At 41.9% G+C, this 21,725-nt stretch overlaps 3 gene segments (V, D, J or C); all 3 read right to left on the minus strand.

The window, feature by feature from the left end:
* The window catches only part of LOC121620879, a 231,598-nt gene that overhangs the window by 133,258 nt on the left and 76,615 nt on the right, over positions 1–21,725 (minus strand).
* On the minus strand, positions 7,671–8,118 carry LOC121620903. The segment is given in 2 exon segments: positions 7,671–7,975; positions 8,066–8,118. Coding segments are annotated over 2 exon segments (345 nt in total).
* LOC121620896 lies at positions 18,314–18,796 on the minus strand. The segment is given in 2 exon segments: positions 18,314–18,627; positions 18,715–18,796. Coding segments are annotated over 2 exon segments (363 nt in total).

Here is a 21,725-nt window from a genome sequence, read left to right on the forward strand (position 1 = left end):
CGACAAACAGGTAAAAATCACTCCATAGCGTTTACACATGCTTCTCCCTCTTTTCACCTCAATTGGTCCAAAGTAATCGACTCCCACACTTGTAAATGGAGGGAGATCAGGCAGAGTCCTCTCCAGTGGCAAATCCGCCATCTTTTGTTCACCGGGTCGTACAGTGAAGCGTTTGCAAGTACAACAGTCAGATATCACTTTCCTTATTGCAGAATTAGCCCCTGTGATCCAATATTTTTTCCTCAGCGTGGACAATGTGTGGTTTCTTCCACTGTGGCCCAGCTGATGGTGGATGTGCCTTAAGATGAGAGTTGCAACATGTTGATCTTTAGAAAGGATGAGTGGATGCTTACTCTCCTCTGGCAGCGCTGCTTTACTCAGCCGCCCTCCAACTCTCAGCAGGCCATCTTCCAGGCGTGGATCCAGTTTGTACACAGAACTTCTCTTTCTGACTGATGACTTTCCAGACAAGAGTGTGTCAATTTCCTCCTTAAACTGTTGTTGTTGAGCATACTTAATGATGGAAACCTCTGCCTCCAATAGGTCATCTGAAGAAACACTCTGCCCCCCAAGTGTCTTTCTGACCCTCTTCATTTCCAACTGTACGTGTGTGGATTGATTGTTTGGGTCAGACGCCAGCTCCTTTTTCACTTGGCGTAATTTCAACAGAGCTCTCTTCACCTTGAGAAACCATGCAACTGAGACCTTCAACTTATGCCAGCTTGAAAAATAAATAAGCAGTTGGTCAGTAGCACTGGGTGAGTCTTTCACAATCACTGCACTCACAATGAAATCTCCTTTTACTTCTGGGTCATCCAATGAAACGGCCGTCTCCACAACACACTCTGGCCAGTGCTCCTCTGTCTTCCATAGGAAGTTGGGCCCTTTCACCCAACTGTTGCCAGTCAGCAGAGCGTCCACCTTCATACCTCTGGATGCATCATCAGCTGGGTTCATCTTAGAACTTACATATCTCCACTGTGACACATTGGTGGCATCCCTGATGGTTGAAACTCTGTTTCCCACGAAGGTATGAAATCGCTTATCTTCATTTTTTATATACTTCAGGACGGAGGTGCTGTCTGTCCAGAAGACTGAATCTTCCAACCGTAGCTGCAGCTCTGCTCTCAACATCCTGTCCACTCGAACAGCAAGAACCGCCGCTGTGAGCTCCAGACGTGGGATGGTGACCTGTTTTAATGGTGTCACTCTTGCTTTTCCAAGCAGGAAGGCAACGTGAACATTATGCTGACAGTTCTCCATTCTCACATAACTGACGACACCATATCCACATTCACTTGCGTCGGAGAAGTGATGCACACGAGCATGTACAAGTGGTCCAAAATCCTTTGGCTTAATGCACCTCTCAATCTTAAACTCTGCAAGCTTGACAAGCTCCTCCAGCCACTTTGTCCAGCGTTGCTGTATGTCACTTGGTAAGTTGTCGTCCCACCCAAAGTTTCTCCTGCATAGCTCCTGCAGCAACACTTTGCCTGGTAGAGTGATTGGTGCAATAAACCCCAAAGGATCATACACTGAACTGAGCAGAGAAAGCATGCCACGTCGAGTGTAAGGTTTTTCTTTCACCAACATCTTAAATTGGAAGGCGTCACTCTCGATGCACCACTGCAAACCAAGGGCTCTTTCCAAGGGAAGACTGTCTCTGTCTAGATCCAGTTCCTTTAAGTCTTTGGCTCGATGCTCCTCTGCGACAGCCTGCAGCACCATGCGGCTATTACTGACCCACCTTGTCAAGTAAAATCCTCCCCGTAGGCAAAGAGCTGTGAGATCTTTAATCAACAGAACAGCTTCCTCTTCAGATGATGTACTCTTTAAACAATCGTCCACATAAAAGCTTTGCTTCACTGTGTTGATGACATCAGCAGGGAAGCAGGCCTTTCCATCCTCAGCTGTTTTCCTGAGTGCGTAGCATGCACAGCTCGGGGATGAAACAGCTCCAAACAAATGAACAGTCATCCTATACTCTGTCACCTCTTGATTCATGTCACCCTCAGGCCACCACAGGAAACGAAGAAAGTCTTTGTCCGTCTCTGCTACCTTGACCTGGTAAAACATCTTCTGTATGTCTCCCATAACTGCTACAGTCTCCTGCCTGAACCTGGTGAGCACTCCCAGAAGACTACTGGTAAGGTTGGGCCCCTGCAGCAGCTGACTATTTAATGATGTTCCTTTAAATGATGCTGCACAGTCAAACACCACACGCAGAGTGTTCTTCCTTGGATGGTAGACTCCGTGGTGCGGGATATACCAAACCTTTCCTTCAGCACCATCCAACTGGTGCTGAGGTACCTTCTCTGCATAGCCACTGGAGATTACATCAGTGAAGAAGCTTGTATATTCCTGATGGAACCGCTCATCTCTCTGAAATCTCCTCTTGAGTCCTAATAACCTTTGCTTGGCCATAAACAGATTGTTTGGGAGTGTGGGATGCTCTTTCCTAAAAGGCATTTTTAGACTGTAATGTCCATCCTGAAGCTTTGCAGAATGACCAACGATTTCCAAAAACCTCAAGTCTTCTCTTGACATTTCCTCTTTATCATAAGTCTTCTCATTGAAGTCATGCATGTACTGACTGGTGAGCATTTCCTCCAACTTCCTCACAGAGATCCTATGCACTGTGGCAGAGGGAAACTCTGCCTCCAAGGTACCACTGCTTCCACTCAGCGGACCATTAACTACCCATCCCAACACAGTTTTAATAGCGTACGGGCCATTCCCGTGGCTGTTGATGACCTCCCATGGTTCCAGCAATTTGGGAGCGTTGGTTCCTATCAACAAATCAACGTTTGCCTTTATATGTGGGATGTGAACGTCTGACAGGTAAGACCATTTACCCAGTTCTTCAGTTGTCACTATGTTATTAGTGGTGACTGGCATTTTCCTTTGGCTCAAGACCTCTGGGAGACTATAAAAGTCATTGCCATCTAATCCAGCCACCTCCAAACCAGTGATGGAATAAGATGGAACGACAGTCTCCTGGCCCATTGTGCTCAACAAAACACTGGTTCTTCTGCCTGTAATATTCAGCCTCTGCATTAGATCTTCGGAGCAGAACGTGGCCGAGCTACCAGGGTCCAGAAATGCATACGTTTGTATAATGTCACATCCCTTTGCAGACTTCACACTTACAGGAAGAATTGGAAGAACACAGCCATCCTTACCGGCCCCTGTATGACCACATGTTTGGAAAGAAGCTGGTTGTTTACTGAGTGGGCCCTTTAACTGTTGTAAGTCTGGTTGTTTCTTTTGCTCTGGAGCAGGTGGTTGTCTTTTGATGTGCAGCACAGTGGGATGAGTCTGACCACAGACTTTGCATGTCAAGCGCCTCTCGCATTCACGACTCATGTGACCATCACATAAGCATGCAAAGCAAACTCCCTTTTCCCTCAGAAGTTGAATTTTCTCCTTGTGCCTTTTTCCATTAAACTGTTTACACTCCTCCAATGTGTGACTGTACGAACAGCAAAGACATCCAACTTTAACTGGCTTTCCAGGCTCTGCTGGTGGCTCCTCCCCCCTTTCTGACGAGGTCATAGATGTTACAGTGGTGGCAACAATATTTCCTTTCACCCTGTTTCCAGGATAAGACTTAAACCGGGTGAGAGTCTTTGTGCCAGCCGCACCAGATACAGGATCTTGGATGTCACCGAACAGAGGATCAGAAAGAATTCTAACATGACGCTCCACAAATGCAACCAAGTCAGTAAAGTGAGCTCTCTGCTGTGTGTGTTCCATGATTCCATGAGCGATGGATCTCCATTGCTCCCTCAACTTATATGGCAGCTTTGCAAGAATGGCTCTCATATTTGCTGGCATATTCAACTCTTGCAAATACTCCAATTCCCCCATTACATTACAACAGCCACGCAAAAACAAAGAATACGCTTGGAGTGCTTTAACATCTTCACCCTTTATGGACTGCCAGGCTAGAACCTTTTCCATGTAAGCACTAGCAATTTTATATTGATTTCCAAAATGCTCTTGCAACAGGTCCTTAGCCACTACATAGCCGCGATCAGGAGCCAAGTGCTGGCAGCTACGTACCAGTTGTTGTGGCTGTCCTCTGGTAAATTGCTCCAGATAGAAAAGACAATCTGCTGCTCCTGCTTTATCTTCCACTCCTTGCTCAAATGCTTTTATGAATGCTCTGTACTGCAAAGGGTTCCCTTCAAATATAGGAATGTCTCTAGGCGGCAGAGATCTTGCATTTTGCTGTTGCACCAAGGCAGCTGTTATTTCGTTTTGTCTGTGCATGATGGTAAGCATGTCCTCAGATGCAATTTGATTTATGTTAGGTTGAGTGAATTGATGAGTGATTTGGGGTTGACTGGTTTCCTTGTTTAATTGAAAAGTTGTCATTTGACCTTTAAGTTGGTGTGGATTTCTCATGCTTTCCTGGTGGTCATGCATATTGTAGTGATGTTCAGAAGCAGTTTTAAAACTTGAGCCACGTTCCTTTGATCGCACATCCAGTGGTTTATTTGGATTTATTGAACACTGTTGTTGCATTGATTTCCACAATCCAGGCTGATATTCATTTGCCAAAGGATTTAATACAATCACAGACCCGTTTTTCCCCTTTTTATTTTCCAGGTAAGAGCCCATTGCATTTTTAGATCCTGAGCCAGCACTTCCCACACCAGAGGATTGCAATACTACCAGCTTAGCATTTGTTGCAGCTATTTCCACTTCTAAGTCAAGCTGTTCTCGTTTCCTCCTCAATTGTTGCTCCTGCTCCTCCAATGCGTGCCTTTCCTTCAGAGCTGAAGCACGGGCAATAAGAGCGGCTTTATCTGCTTCAGCTTTTATGCGTGCTAAAGCTGTGCTTGATCCTCCACTGGCTCTACTTCCTTTACTTGAGCGTTTGCTTCCCACATTAGAAATGCTGTCATCTGGGCTAATGTCATCCACCACCAGCCCAGTTGCACGTACATTGCTTGTGACATCACCATTTTGATTTATACCAACCTCATTTTTATTTGCATTACCCTCATTGTTTGTAGCACCAACATTTTCTTGTATATTACCTTCCAAGTTTGAAACCCACATTTCTGCACCATGAAAACACTCATTTAAAGACAGAAATTTTGCTTTAAACCATATTTCATGTTTTTCTTGTTCATCACCTGGCAATAAACCCAACAGCTGTTCGTGGATACATTTTGCATCATCGCACACCACCCTTAGTTCATTCAAAGCATCACAAACCATTATTTTATCACTCTTTATGATGAGATCTTTCATTGAGTTTCGTATATTGGCGGCTTTGTTCAGCTTAGCCTTTCGTTCCGCTTGCAACTTTGAAAGTTTATCAGCAAGCGCCTTTTCAGTCATTATGACCTTTCGTCCGCTTCCGGTTTCCATGGTTACGGCAGACGCAATTTCCACACTTCCTGTTTTTTCAGTCGCTCCACAGTTCGCAACAACAAACAAGGTTCACGCAAAGTCAATCACACATTCGTTTCGGCCACCAATGCATTGGATTTATGCCCCCCTAATTGTGTGCACACTGGTCCAATGGCCATTATTGTGTAGCGCTACTCATACCTCGGCATTCGTGAGCTGGGCGCCATGCGGTGATCAGCTGATCCGATGCTCCGCTGCCTCGCCTGTCTCCGGTCTCCGTCGGATTGCTGCGGCCTTTCCTCCAGCTGCTGCCGATCGCTGCGACCCTCCGTAGCCGAACTTCGTCCGAATGACTGCGGCCCTCCGTAGCCGAACCTCCACCTCAAGCCAAGACCCAGCAGCAACAGCAGCTCCTTTCAGTCGTCCTCCCACGATCACCTCCTCCAGTATTTCCAGGCACAGCGAAGGCCCACAGGAACCACAAGGCCGACTGTTGCTTTTCCAACGAGTCAAATGGGAATCGGTTTTTGACTAATAAAGTGGCCCTTTGTCACTTTCCGCGCACACTGATGGTTTCAATGGCTTGTACGCGTGCCAGTGTAAGTGCATGCAGGTGTAAATGCACGACACATCCAATGTCCAAGCATTACTGATTTGTGTTGCAGGTTTATTAAGATACATACAGCCGACTCAAAATGCTTACTTTCACCACAACCCACGATTCTAACCTGCGGCATTACACGCCATGGCACGGTCAAAAACCGTATGAGTTCCCCAGTGTGCGACACCACGCTGATTAACCCACCTACCTATATAGACTCAAACAATGGCCTAAATGGATACTGCCACCTACTGGCACAAATGTGTACAACACTCATAAACACAAAAAATGACAAATTTGGCTCCTACACATAGATTGTCACAAAGGAGAACATTCCTTAGTGGGACAATGCCCAGAGCATGATCTGGTCTTTAAGCTAGGGAAAGGTATGGGTGGAGTTAGATAAACAGTCATGCTATATATTGTGTTGTCTGTATGTTAAGGGCAGAGTCTTCTGATCTGACCCTGAAGCTCTCTCGGATGGCCGGCATCTGATCTGATACTGCTTGTTAATAAAGGTCTCTACAACTCAAGCTTGTATCAGCGGAGTCCTTCCTACATCATCATCATACCACTGCTCAGCAGGACCTGGCTGATGAACTTCAGCGTGAACCTTCCACTTCCCCGTTGCCATGGTGACTCCTCAAATCGGGGTTCCATGATGCTGTCTTTTTAAAGTTGCGGTGCACGCGCTTAACTCGAGGTGAACCTACTCTGAGTTAATCAAACTAACTCAAATCTGCTGTTGTGGAATCGAAAACTCAGAGTTTCCTATCTCAGAGTTGATCAACTCAGAGTTCAGGGTTACACTCAGAGTTTGTTGAACCTGCTTTGTGAAACGGACCTCTGGACACAACCTTGTGGGGCTCCAGTGTTGCTGATGGAGGATGAGGATGTTGTGCTGCCCACTTTAACAGTTTGTGGTCTGTCGCTGTGGAAGCTGTGTTCCCAGTGGATGAGAAGTGGTGGGACATTCAGGTGATGGAGTTTCCTGATCATCTGGAGTCGATGTATCAGGACCTGAGTTCAGTTATTCACAGCTGAATTTATTTGGAATATATTCTTTCTTAGTTCGTTCTGGGTTTCCATGTTGGGTTACCTGCATTCATGTTTTCAATTTATTAGATTGTTTGTTCAAGTTCAGCTTCTTGTTCTCTTTCTTCCTTTTGTTATGAAGAGAAGCTGAAATTATTCCTCTTAAAACTGTTTCCCTGTTTCCCACAGAAGAGTTGCTGATGACTTTGGAGGATTCATTTATTTCAATCTGTTGTAATGAGACTGTTCAGCTCAGGGTCTTGGAGAAGAGATGTGTTAAAGTGCCCTCTGTTGTTGAGTTTATGAAGACTGCTTCTATTCCATGAAAGTATTACAGGGACATGGTCACTAATATTAACAATAAGAAGAACAATTTCTCAATGTTTACTAATTTCTTCATCCACCTTAAAATGTGCCTTTATTTACGAACAGGATGTATTCACTGTTTACAGTGACGTGAGTTGACTGTACATTCAAACAGAGTGATTGTGGCAAATAACAGCTTTAAGATGAGTATTTATTTAACAGACCCTGTTGAGAGGAATTTTGCTCAAACATCATGAAATGATCATCATTAAAATCAACAAGTGACACAGAGACAGCTGGATGTTCCCAGTGGTGGTAAATAGAGAAAGTAGTTTTTTTATGACTCTCCTATTATGGTCTCTCACTGTGACTCTCTGGCACAGTAATACACAGCAGTGTCTTCAGGCTGCACATTCTGTCCATTTAGAGTCACTGTGTTGCTGGAAGAGTCCAAGTTGATACTGAACTTGTTCTTCAGTGAATCTTTGTACTGTGAGTCTCCAGTATATTTGCTTCCAATCCACTCCAGTGGTTTCCCTGCATGCTGTCTGATCCAAGCTGTGAAGTAGCTGCTAACAGAATAAGAGCCCTGACAGGTGATGGTCAGACGTTGACCTGGCTGCACAGTCACAGAGGCTGGCTGTGTCACCTGTTCACACTTCACACCTGTTGAAAAAAGACAATGTTTTGGATCAAATGATCAAGTTAAACTGCAAAAGAAGAACTGTTGACTTTGACAGATCCAGAGAGACTCACATCCAGCTGCCAACAGCAGCAGCAGAGCTACAGAAAACATGGTTGATGTTGAAAGTGATGTGCTGTGAACTCCACTGACAGCCTGATGTGAAGGTTTTATAACTGAGTAACAAGGAAGCTCACTGAGTTTGCATAGAATCAAACATATAAAGCATCAAAGTTGCTCTAACTGGAGCCAATAGAAGAGTCTGTTGACTGTTCTTAGAAACTATTAATGTCTAAATGTGTTGTATTGACAACAATTCAATATTAAAACATGATGCCAATTCTTGTAGAATTGCAAATAATAATGAGGATCATCATTAGTATTCTTAACATGAATATTAACATGAATCATGGATGATGGAAAACATATTGATTAAAATCAGCATTGCAATAACAATGATGATGTGCAGCCATGGAAACAAAAGATCAACCACCAAGAATGTAGCTTTCTATCAGCCATGTTTCCAGTGTGTTTAGCATGTTTTCAAATCATGAAAACACACTTTAAATATGATGTGAGCTGTTTTCCTGACAGAGTTGATTTACTGTCAGCACCTCCTACATCACATTCAATATTCATTCACTCACTTGCAGAGCTGCTGTGATTGAATTTTTTTCAGTTTAGTTTTTCTTTCAAGAGCCCAGGAGGTGACAATTTGTCTTATTGCAGCATCACTTATTCATTCAGCTTTCATCACAAGCACAAGAAGACACTTCAAATGTTCTGTTGGTGTTGTGGTGAAGAGAGTTCACAAAGGGTGTATAGGGAGTATAAAACTGGAGTCCAGTCCAGAGTTTGAGTGTCAGTCAGTTCAGATCAATGAGATGAGCAGAGGTCCGTTTCACAAAGCAGGTTTACTGAAAACTCCGAGTATGTTAACCCTGAAATGAGGGAAACTCTGAGTTTTCTGTTTCACATCGGAAGGTAAGTCAAACCAGAGAAAGAGGGGTAACTCAAGCCTGTTTCACAGACAGAGGTAAGTTAAACTCTGAGTCAGTTACCGCAGTAACTGACTCTATGAACCTAACCTGGTCGGGACCAGGTTTTACTCAAGGAACCTCGAGTTTCTCTGTGTCTCCGCCCTCTTTCAACCGCACACCGCATTCATTTCCTCATTCATTCATTCAGTCAGCAGACGAGTTTTGGCATAGTTCTGCCGTCTGTTATTAAAAAAAATCATTAAAAATATCAGTCAGTGGAAGTCCATTCGGCACAGTAGGTGGTGACTTTTTTCGTTAACATGGCATGTTAACGTCTTTTGATCATGATCCCGTGGATGAAGCGATACTGCGCAGAGAATTAAATATTCGTCGGGAGATAGTTATCAGACCACGATGTTCTTGCTTTTCCAGACAGTTATCGTTTTTACGCCACCACCCGTTCTTCGTGCATCTGCCTTCTTTCTGTTAGCTGAGTTAAAGTCTGTGTTAGTTTAAATATAGGCTTAATTATTTAACATAACATGATATAGGTGAGAACACTTTTTTTCATTTTTAAATTTTATTTCATTCGTTAACAAAAAACAAAACATGATATGAACACAATATAACCAATTTTACAATGAAAGGGAGCCACTTAATATTTACTTTACAATGTAAAACATGATCAAAATGAGGTAGCTACCTCCATAAGATCATGCTGAGGTCTTACCTGTTTGAACCATGTTTTTATATTTCAATTTAAGCTGCTGGATTGCACCTAAATGAAATCAATGAATAGGCAACCATTCAAGCAGTTTTGCCCTGTAATATTATTGTGATTTCAAAGGACTACATTTATACTCACGCATTGACCCGAGCAGCAATGTTCTCCCACGCCGTCTCCCTCTCCTTCGCAGCTGCAGCGGTGTTGGACTTCCGTCTAAAAACGTGTTCATATTCGCTGTATGAGCGCATTAAAACGTCTAATTTCCAGTGGCGTGAAGTACGCAGCCTTCCGCTTCACCGTTGCCATGGTGACTCCTCAAATCGGGGTTCCATTGATGCTGTCTTTTTAAAGTTGCGGTGCACGCGCTTAACTCGAGGTGAACCTACTCTGAGTTAATCAAACTAACTCAAATCTGCTGTTGTGGAATCGAAAACTCAGAGTTTCCGATTTCAGAGTTGATCAACTCAGAGTTCAGGGTTACACTCAGAGTTTGTTGAACCTGCTTTGTGAAACGGACCCCAGATATGAGAGTCTCCTGGTGACAGAGAGAAACTTGACACTGACTGCCATCTAGTGTTCATCAGAGGAACTGTGACATTATTTTAGACGATTGTGACTGACTTTAGAGACCAAATAATATAAACATGAACATCGTGGAAATATGTATTTGTAGTATTTCTTTGACTCATACCAGGAGAATGATTTCAGCAGATTGTTTTGATGTCATTGGCTATTTTGTGAGGAGGTCATCATGAAACTTAATGACATGTTAGATTGTCATTGTTGTTGCATGATGATACTTTCATCATTAGTTTTTATGATTGAATTGAAAAGAGCAAAAGCCAGAATATAAGTTATTTCTTTCCCATTACAATCAGCTCAGTAAAGACGAAGACTGAAGGTTTTTGTACAGCTGCTCAACCAACTCCAGTCACTGTGAGTCTCGAGCACAATAATAAACAGCAGAGTCTTCAGTCTTCAGACTGTTCATCTGCAGATACACCTGCTGTCTGCTGTTGTCTCTGGAGATGGTAAACCGGCCTTTCACTGACTCAGAGTAGTAAGTGGTGCCACCACTGCTACTGATAAGAGCAACCCACTCTAGTCCTTTTCCAGGAGCCTGTCTGATCCAGTTCATATTGTAGCTGCTGAATGTGAATCCAGAGCCTGTACAGGTCAATCTGTGAGATTCTCCAGGCCTTTTAACCACTGGTTCAGATTGTGTCAGAGTCTGACCATCAACACCTGTCAAGAGGAGAAAAGACATCAAGTGAAATCAGCTGATGACACAAATAAAAGCTCTATTAGATGAAGATGAGTGTAGATCTTCACCTGCCCAGCAGATAGTTAACAGCAGCAGTCCTGTCCTATAGTCCATCATGTTCAACTGTGTGTCCACTGTTCTCTGTCCTCCTCTCTGCAGTCAGATAAGTAGAGGTGGAAGACATCTGACTTTTGCATTGACTCCTCCTCACACTGTGGAACTGGATTTGACTGGAAAGAAAGCCTCAATAAAAGTGAAGAAATCTGTTGAGATTATTAATGAAGCTTTAAAAACAGTAAAAACATGTAACCCCTCAGTACATGGAGGCCATGAATAAACATGTTTTTCAGTCAATAAAAACAAATTGTCCAGTCAGACATATAAACTCTTTTGGCTTGTTGAAAACAAAAGTCACAGTGAAAACTAAAAGGTTTATCATCCTCTCTGCTGTCAGATTAGTAAAGGTCGATGACAACTAGGTTTTGCATTGACTCGTCCTCACAGGGAGGACAGAGTTTGACCTTTTGTTTGTTGGACTTGGGAAACAATAATGCTGAGTTGTGACACCAGACAAACAAATGTGATGCAATTTGACTTCTCTTCAAAAGCTGAATTTTGTTTCATCCAACAAACAACAATATTAAACAAACTCACGACTGAATTATGACAAAATCTGGACTTTGTCAAATCATGAGGTGACATTATGTTTTCTGTTTCCTCTCCTTCATCTGGCTTCAGAGGTCCGTTTCACAAAGCAGGTTTACTGAAAACTCCGAGTATGTTAACCCTGAAATGAGGGAAACTCTGAGTTTTCTGTTTCACATAGGAAGGTAAGTCAAACCAGAGAAAGAGGGGTAACTCAAGCCTGTTTCACAGACAGAGGTAAGTTAAACTCCGAGTCAGTTACCGCAGTAACTGACTCTATGAACCTAACCTGGTCGGGACCAGGTTTTACTCAAGGAACCTCGAGTTTCTCTGTGTCTCCGCCCTCTTTCAACCGCACACCGCATTCATTTCCTCATTCATTCATTCAGTCGGCAGACGAGTTTTGGCATAGTTCTGCCGTCTGTTATTAAAAAAAAATCATTAAAAATATCAGTCAGTGAGAAGTCCATTAGGCACAGTAGGTGGTGACTTTTTTCGTTAACATGGCATGTTAACGTCTTTTGATCATGATCCCGTGGATGAAGGTGCAGCGATACTGCGCAGAAAATTAAACATTCGTCGGGAGATAGTTATCAGACCACGATGTTCTTGCTTTTCCAGACAGTTATCGTCTTTACGCCACCACCCGTTCTTCGTGCATCTGCCTTCTTTCTGTTGGCTGAGTAAAAGTCTGTGTTAGTTTAAATATAGGCTTAATTATTTAACATAACATGATATAGATGAGAACACTTTTTTCATTTTTAAATTTTATTTCATTCGTTAACAAAAAACAAAACATTATATGAACACAATATAACCAATTTTACAATGAAAGGGAGCCACTTAATATTTACTTTACAATGTAAAACATGATCAAAATGAGGTAGCTACCTCCATGAGATCATGCAGAGGTCTTACCTGTTTCAACCATGTTTTTATATTTCATTTTAAGCTGCTGCCAAGTGCGCTTCTCCCCCGCGGGATTGCACCTAAATGAAAGAAATTAATAGGCAACCATTCAAGCAGTTTTGCCCTGTAATATTATTGTGATTTCAAAGGACTACATTTATACTCACGCATTGACCCGAGCAGCAATGTTCTCCCACGCCGTCTCCCTCTCCTTCGCAGCTGCAGCGGTGTTGGACTTCCGTCTAAAAACGTGTTCATATTCGCTGTATGAGCGCATTAAAATGTCTAATTTCCAGTGGCGTGAAGTACGCAGCCTTCCGTTTCCCCGTTGCCATGGTGAATCCTTAAATCGGGGTTCCATTGATGCTGTCTTTTTAAAGTTGCGGTGCACGCGCTTAACTCGAGGTGAACCTACTCTGAGTTAATCAAACTAACTCAAATCTGCTGTTGTGGAATCGAAAACTCAGAGTTTCCTATCTCAGAGTAGATCAACTCAGAGTTCAGGGTTACACTCAGAGTTTGTTGAACCTGCTTTGTGAAACGGACCCCAGGTCCACAAAGTGAAAATTGTTCCTTGATTACTACAATAACACACTTTCTCAATAGATGAAAAAGACTTTCTCAACGAAGTTTTTGTCTCCATCCGCAATATATGTAGAATTAAATTCGATTGACTTTGTGAGAATAAACAGCAGCTCCTTCAGGCTTCCTGCTGTTCATCTTGAGATCTACTTCCTGTCTGCTGACATGAACTGACACTGACAGATGCAGCTGCACTCACTGCTGATGGTAAACACTTTATAGTTAAACTTTATAGTCTGTTTTAGTGACAGAGGAGAGAGAAACTTGACAGACTGTCCTCCCGTGTTCATCAGAGGAACTGCAACATTATTTGACACGGTGACTGACTTGAGAGAACAAACAACAAACATTAACGTGGTGGAAATATGTATTTGTCTTTGATTCATACCTGGAGAATGATTTCAGCAGATTATTCTGCTGCCATTGGCTATTTTGTGAGGAAGTCAAAATGAGACTTCTATTTAATTACATGTTTATTGTCATTGTTGTTGGGTGTTGGTTTTCATGATTTTGTTGAAAAAAAAAAAGAATAAAAATGTATTTCTTTCTCATTCCTATCATCTCAGTAAAGATGAGGTCTGCAGGTTTTTGTACAGCTGCTCAACCAACTCCAGTCACTGTGAGCCTCGAGCACAATAATAAACAGCAGAGTCTTCAGTCTTCAGACTGTTCATCTGCAGATACAGCTGCTGTCTGCTGTTGTCTCTGGAGATGGTAAACCGGCCTTTCACTGACTCAGAGTAGTAAGTGCTGCTGCCACTGCTAATCCTGGAAACCTACTCCAGTCCTTTTCCAGGAGCCTGTCTGATCCAGTGCACATAGTTGCTGCTGAATGTGAATCCAGAGGCTGTACAGGTCAACCTGGAAGACATCTGACTTTTGCATTGACTCCTCCTCACACTGTGGAACTGGATTTGACAGGAAAGAAAACCTCAATAAAAGTGAAGAAGACTGTTGAGAATATTAATGAAGCTTTCAAAACAGTGAAATAATGTAACCCCTCAGTTCATGGAGGCCATGAATAAACATGTTTTCATCCAATAAAAACAAATTGTCCAGTCAGACAAACTCTGTTGGCTTGTTGAAAACAGTTGAAGTGAAAACTAAAAGGTTTATCATCCTCTCTGCAGTCAGATTAGTAAAGGTGGAAGACATCTGACTTTTTATTCTTAATATATTGATTGAACTGCTCATGAAAACACTTTCATGAGCAGAACATGGCTAAGGAACTTAGACAACACTTAGATGAAACATGGCACAGACATGAACAAAGACAACACAAAGGAAAACACTTACTACTGGGACTATGGCGGAGACAATAACCTGACAAAGGGGGGGTTGGGGGGAGGCACGGACTGAAATAGACAAGTGAGGACAACTAATGACACACAGGTGAAAACGATGAGACAATCACAAGGGCAGGCAAACACAGGAAGTAAAGCAAACAAAGAAACATAACTTGAACCTTCAAAATAAAACAGGGCATGAACAAAACCAGACTATGACAACACATCTTCAATCTTCAACTTCTTCAACAAAAAACTGGCGAGCACAGCACGGGTCATGACATAATGATGCAGCAAAAAGATTGTTGTGCTGTTTTTGGCTCTTTTATGAACAAGTGATGATGGATTGATTGATTTAGTATTACAAATATATCTGTAATTTAAGATATAAGTATAGTTTCGTGTAGTACAGTGCAAGAGCAGTAATATAACAAGTGTTGACACTCATTACATTTTCATAAAGCTTTAGTTTACAGCCCACAATGAACAGTGTAATTAGTCCAGAGCTACAGTGTGATCTTTTCACTAACGATGTCCAAGTACAGCACCTGTCAATACATACATACCTGTAGAAATATGTAGTATTTGTCAACCTTTAATGTCTCTTGAATGTGTTTAATGCTCAGTAAAAGTATTTGTGAGCAGAAACTTTCAAAATCAATATGAAATATAAAACACATATTTAAAATAACACTTCATGCTGAGGCTCCACCAGCCTGAAAGATGAGGACTGCAGGTTTTTGTACAGCTGCTCAACCAACTCCAGTCACTGTGAGTCTCGAGCACAATAATAAACAGCAGAATCTTCAGTCCTCAGACTGTTCATCTGCAGATACAGCTGCTGTCTGCTGTTGTCTCTGGAGATGGTAAACCAGCCTTTCACTGACTCAGACTAGTAGATGCTGCCACTATCATATCTGATAGCAGCAACCCACTCCAGTCCTTTTCCAGGAGCCTGTCTGATCCAGTGCATCCAGTGGTCACTGAATGTGAATCCAGAGGCTGTACAGGTCAATCTGTGAGATTCTCCAGGCCTTTTAACCACTGGTTCAGATTGTGTCAGAGTCTGACCATCAACACCTGTCAAGAGGAGAAAAGACATCAAGTGAAATCAGCTGATGACACAAATAAAAGCTCTATTAGATGAAGATGAGTGTAGATCTTCACCTGCCCAGCAGATAGTTAACAGCAGCAGTCCTGTCCTATAGTCCATCATGTTCAACTGTGTGTCCACTGTTCTCTGTCCTCCTCTCTGCAGACAGATAAGTAGAGGTAGAAGACATCTGACTTTTGTATTGACTCCTCCTCACAGGGAGGAGAAAACTGAATTTAACTTGAACATCACATGTCTGTCTCATCTTAATAAATGTTTCATGAGTACGAAGCGACCATCCAGGTCAGGCAGACTTTAAACATTTCTAACAATTCTCAAACTGAGTAACTTGTTCATCAACATTAACACAGCAGCCAAATAACAACACACAGTCAAAGACCATCCAGATGCAGCAAAGTTCACTTCTTTACTAGTTGTGCACAGACAGCAGCATCAGATCTGCTGCACCCACATGACCAATAAACTTTGCTCAGCTTCACCACAGAGACAGAGGATGTAAATAACTTGTCGATAATAATCTCACCTGAGCACTGATTTTATTTTGCTGCTGTCCAATGATTGATTTAGTTCTGTTTCTGTGGAGATCTATGTTTTTCCTTATCTTTTTGTCTCCTGTCTTTCAAGTGTCTCTGTTCCCTTGCAGGGTGTGGCTACAGGTGGGGCTCTGCCTCTTCACCTGAGCGCAGCTGTGCGTTATCAGGCAATCAAGACCCACCTACTGCAACAGCATATAAGCACTGGTTCCTCAATCAATATTCGTTGGTTTGTCAGTTTCTACATGTGGTACCTATGAGACCTTGACCAAGCTGAAGCATCTTTTGAGACCTCTTTTTCTTGTCTGCTTGCCTGCCTTCCTGACTCCTGTGTTTTTGTGCTCAGGTGCTTGCTCCTTCCTGTTTGCCTCCATGCCCTGTTTGTCTCTGTTTTGGGAAAAGGATTGGATCTCCCCCTGTTTGGCCTCCTGCCCTCAAGCCTCACCATTACTCTGGAGATTCACTTACCCTGCCTGTTGTTGCTAGATTCAGTGTTCATTAAAGACTGGTAACTTGCGCCCTGTCTCCTGTGCTTTGTCTACCTAAGTGTGGCATTTTTGGTCTAAAGTCTGTTTGAATCAGAATGAATATGAAATGTTCATCTTTTTCTCTTCATCTCACAAACAGAAGGTGACACTTGAATCTCTCACAAACACACTTTAGATTGTTCTTGAAAGCACCATTTTCTGTGGTTTGACACCATGCAGTTGGCTAAAGACTCCTGATTCACTGACTAATGCAGTTATGATCCAGATAATAAACAGTTCTATATTTATCAGTGAAGATTTTATGGAAATAAACTGACTTTCAGAGGCTTCATGTCTTGTCAGATGACGAGCATTTAAAGCTCAGATGTCAAATGCCTCATGCCCAGTGTCACCAGGGTTTGGGTCCAGCCCCTCTGGGACTCTCATGAATGATCAGGTATAGTTCATGGATCAATGAGTGCATTTAATGTGAATGCTCATTTTACATTTTTCTTTAAGCAGCACATTTGAGGCCAGTCTGACATGTTTTTATCCAAATTTTGTAAAATGCCTTGTATTAAGGTCCCTGTCATATTTCTTTCAAAGAAGCAGAAGTGAATTTATCAGCAACTTGAATCGTCCCTCAACATCACCTGTGCTGCTCTCTCCTGTCTTTAGTCAAATCTGACAGAAAAGCAGCAGTTCATCAACATTAACAACTGCATCCCCCCACCATTTTTTCCTGCCTGGTCCACTCATGTTCATCCTCTACATCAGTGATCATCAACCTGGGGCCCGTGGGCCACATCCAACCCACTGAAGCTTTCTATCTGGCCCCCGACATGTTCATGAATTCAGAAAATGTGCTCATCTAATGTCACTCACCAGTAGAAGAGGTCAGGTCCGTCTTGAGAGTGATCAGTGATTAGCTTGCTGAACCCTGGCAAGGAGCCAAAAAGTCTGTTATTCATAGTTCAATCCAGAATTATTATTTTATAATACATGAAGTAAACAATTTCGTTTTACTTGTTAATTGATCTCGGTGAGCTCTGCTCAGCTCTGCTTCATGTCTGAGTGTGTTAGACACCAACTGAAGGTGATAATATTCATTATCAATACAATAATTTATCTGAATTGACTCACTCAGTGAATTGCTCACTTACTAGTTTCAAGATACACCCAAAGATGTGCTCATGTTTCCTCACAGAACATATTGACTCTGTCCAGTACAGTGGAAATACAAGTCTACACTGAAGTTATAGTGGAGAACAGATATTGATGTCTTTACAAATTGATATTAGTTTAATGGACCCCTTTAAAAGATTTTTGGTCAAAAATTCATCATCAAAATCAGAGATGCAGACTGGCTCAAAACAACTGTTGTCATGTAAAATGTAAGAATCACCACTTCCAGAGAAAATGAGAAGAAGGAGTCTTCAACTCAAGTTGAGTCCAGAATTCAAGAGTCGGTCAGTTAAGATCAATGAGAAAATCTGATCTGTTGTCCTGGAGCTGAAGTATTTTCTTCATTCATACAGCACATAAACAATCATTTTATCAGCCAGATTATTGTCTTTGCCCTCATGAAGAAGTCATTATTGTGATGTTTTGAAAGCTGCTTTATTGTTTTGTTCTGATGTTTATTGTTAAATTCTCAAGGATGATTTTTATGAATTTATGCAGTACAGGAAAAACTGTGTGTTCACCAAAGGCAAAAAGAAAAAGAAAACATTAACATATACATCATTATTTAGTCTGTCAGCTCAGTAAATATGAGGACTGCAGGTTTTTGTACAGCTGCTCAACCAACTCCAGTCACTGTGGCTGTCTAGCACAATAATAAACAGCAGAGTCTTCATTCTTCAGACTGTTCATCTGCAGATACACCTGCTGTCTGCTGTTGTCTCTGGAGATGGTAAACCGGCCTTTCACTGACTCAGAGTAGTAGGTGTAGCCACCACCACTACTGATGTAAGCAACCCACTCCAGTCCTTTTCCAGGAGCCTGTCTGATCCAGTTCATAGCATAGTCACTGAATGTGAATCCAGAGGCTGTACAGGTCAATCTGTGAGATTCTCCAGGCCTTTTAACCACTGGTTCAGATTGTGTCAGAGTCTGACCATCAACACCTGTCAAGAGGAGAAAAGACATCAAGTGAAATCAGCTGATGACACAAATCAAAGCTCTATTAGATGAAGATGAGTGTAGATCTTCACCTGCCCAGCAGATAGTTAACAGCAGCAGTCCTGTCCTATAGTCCATCATGTTCAACTGTGTGTCCACTGCTCTCTGTCCTCCTCTCTGCAGTCAGATAAGTAGAGGTGGAAGACATCTGACTTTTGCATTGACTCCTCCTCACAGTGTGGAACTGGATTTGACTTGGATCTCAGTCACTGTTTGGTGAAACTGCAGAATGAATTTTTCCTGTTCATGAGTCATTCCTCCAAGAGTCCCTCTTATGTGTTTCATTTATCATGTGAAGTATTTGTCAAGACCCCATTAATAAATTACATTTTAAAAGACTAAACAATGACTAACAGCTCAACAGATGTTGTTCATGATGTTTTACTGTTGATTTTCTAAGAAAGTGTTCAGAAGTCAAACAGTTTTCAGGACATCAAGGCAAAATAAATCTCATTACAAAAAAAAGTGAAGAAAACTGTTGAGAATATTCATGAAGCTTTAAAAACAGTAAAAACATGTAACCCCTCAGTACATGGAGGCCATGAATAAACATGTTTTTCAGCCAATAAAAACAACTTGTCCCATCGGCAAGTTAACTGTTTTGTAAAACAAAAGTAAGACGAAGACACACACACACACACACACACACACACACACACACACACCGCTTCCTCATGCTCACTATTTAAAACTGTTTAGTGTATTTATTGATTATGTTGTCATCAGTGTAATGTGTCTTTTTTATGAAAATGTGAAAAACCTAAAACACTGTAACACATGAAGGCAGCAGGTTTCTTTCTGCCCGTGGAGAGATGGAGCTACATTTCCTTCATGTTCAGATGTAAATAACTTTGGTGGCTGTTTTATTGCATCAAACTGTCAAATTTTCTTCACATCTTTTCTCAATATTTCTCTGCAGTTCAAACTTGTGAATAATTCATTTATTATCTGAATCAAACACTTTTTTAACAAATGAAAAAACTTTATGAAGTATTTGTCTCCATCCACAATATATGTAGAATTCAAGTAAATTGACTTTGTTTGTGAGAATAAACAGCAGCTCCTTCAGGCTTCCTGCTGTTCATCTTGAGATCTACTTCCTGTCTGCTGACATGAACTGACACTGACAGATGCAGCTGCACTCACTGCTGATGGTAAACACCTTAGAGTCAAACCATATAGTCTGTTTTAGTGACAGAGGAGAGAGAAACTTGACACTGACTGCCCTCTAGTGGTTTTATACAAGAAACTGCAACATTGTTTTTCACTCTCATATTATGACTTACTTTAGATTCCACATCATTTACAGACATTATTGTGTTTTCATTTGTAGAAATGTTTCGCATTTGTAGCAGTTTAATTTCAGCAAACAGATTGTTGTGCTGTCTTTGCTCTTTTATCAACAAGTGATCTTTATTGTGTTTTTCATGTGTTTGATATTAAGTATAATTTATACTCAGAATAATTTTCAGGAATCTATATAATTGATTACATTAAAACTACATGTAATGTAAACAAATAAAGTAACAAAAACATATATGTAGAATGTTACTGAATTAAAATAAATAATACTAACATGATAAATTACATGTCTGCATTGGCTGCTTTATTGTTATTCATTATTTGGTCTGTCAGCTCAGTAAAAATGAGGACTGCAGGTTTTTGTACAGCTGCTCAACCAACTCCAGTCACTGTGACTCTCGAGCACAATAATAAACAGCAGAGTCTTCAGTCTTCAGACTGTTCATCTGCAGATACAGCTGCTGTCTGCTGTTGTCTCTGGAGATGGTAAACTGGCCTTTCACTGACTCAGAGTAGTAGTTGCTGCTGCCACCAGTGTCAGCAGCAACCCACTCCAGTCCTTTTCCAGGAGCCTGTCTGATCCAGTGCATCCAGTAGCTGCTGAATGTGAATCCAGAGGCTGTACAGGTCAATCTGTGAGATTCTCCAGGCCTTTTAACCACTGATTCAGACTCAGTCAGTGTTTGACCCTCAGTACCTTCAGAAAGTTAAATAGCTCATTAGTTACTGTAATGCAGACATATGGTCTTTGTCCCAGGAGGTTTGTCAGAAAAGCAGTTCTTGTTCTTACCTGCCCAGTTAATAGACAAGATGAGAAAAACAACCAAATTATCAGGTCTGATCATTGTTAAAGCTGGTTGTGTCTGTCCAGTCTACAGCTTGTGTGTCAGTGGTTTAGTCTCTGTCCTTCACTCTGCAACACATATGTAGAGAGGGAAGAGATCAGAGTTTTGCATTGACTCCTCCTCACAGAGAAACACACCACACACCAGATGTTTTTCCTGTTCTTCAACCATAATGTTCATTCCTACCCAAATCAGATGTATACATTTATCCTGTTCAGTAGTATTTGGTTGGACATCTATATACTGGATATATCATGCACCAATGTCTAAATTTATTCTCAACAACTGTTGTTGAAAATCAATCATGGGAACATTATTAACTATTATTGTTGTATAAAAGCACATATTAAATGTACCAAAGGGAAACAGAAGATCACAAACCACATCTGCTGGTGCTTTTATTGTGTGTGTGTGTGTGTGTGTGTGTGTGTGTGGGTGTGTGGGTGTGTGGGTGGGTGGGTGTGTGTGTGTGTGTGCGCGCGTGCCTGCCTGCCTGCCTGCGTGCGTGTGTGTGTGTGTGCGTGAGAGAGAGTGAGTGTCTAGAGTTCCTGTCATTTTCTCCTTCGTGTGATCTGACTTTATTTCTTCTGCTGCCCCCTGCAGGTCTTTGGAAACAAATGTTCTGTGGAGTTTTTGTAAAGCTTCTCTGCTTCCTTTAACCAGTGTGTGTCTTTGGCACAGTAATACACAGCAGAGTCCTCTGGCTTTAAGTTGGACAGTCTCAGATACACCATGCTGTTGCTATCATCTCTCCTGATTTCCACACGTCCTTGCACACTGCTGGCATAAGTGTTGCTGCTGGCATCAGAGAAGCCGATCCCTATCCATTCCAGTGCTTTTCCTGCAGGTTGTCTGATCCAGCTCATAGCACAGCAAGTAAATGTGAAGCCAGATCC

The sequence above is a fragment of the Chelmon rostratus genome, chromosome 17 (genome assembly GCF_017976325.1).
Source record: "Chelmon rostratus isolate fCheRos1 chromosome 17, fCheRos1.pri, whole genome shotgun sequence".
NCBI classification, from domain to species: Eukaryota; Metazoa; Chordata; class Actinopteri; order Chaetodontiformes; family Chaetodontidae; genus Chelmon; species Chelmon rostratus.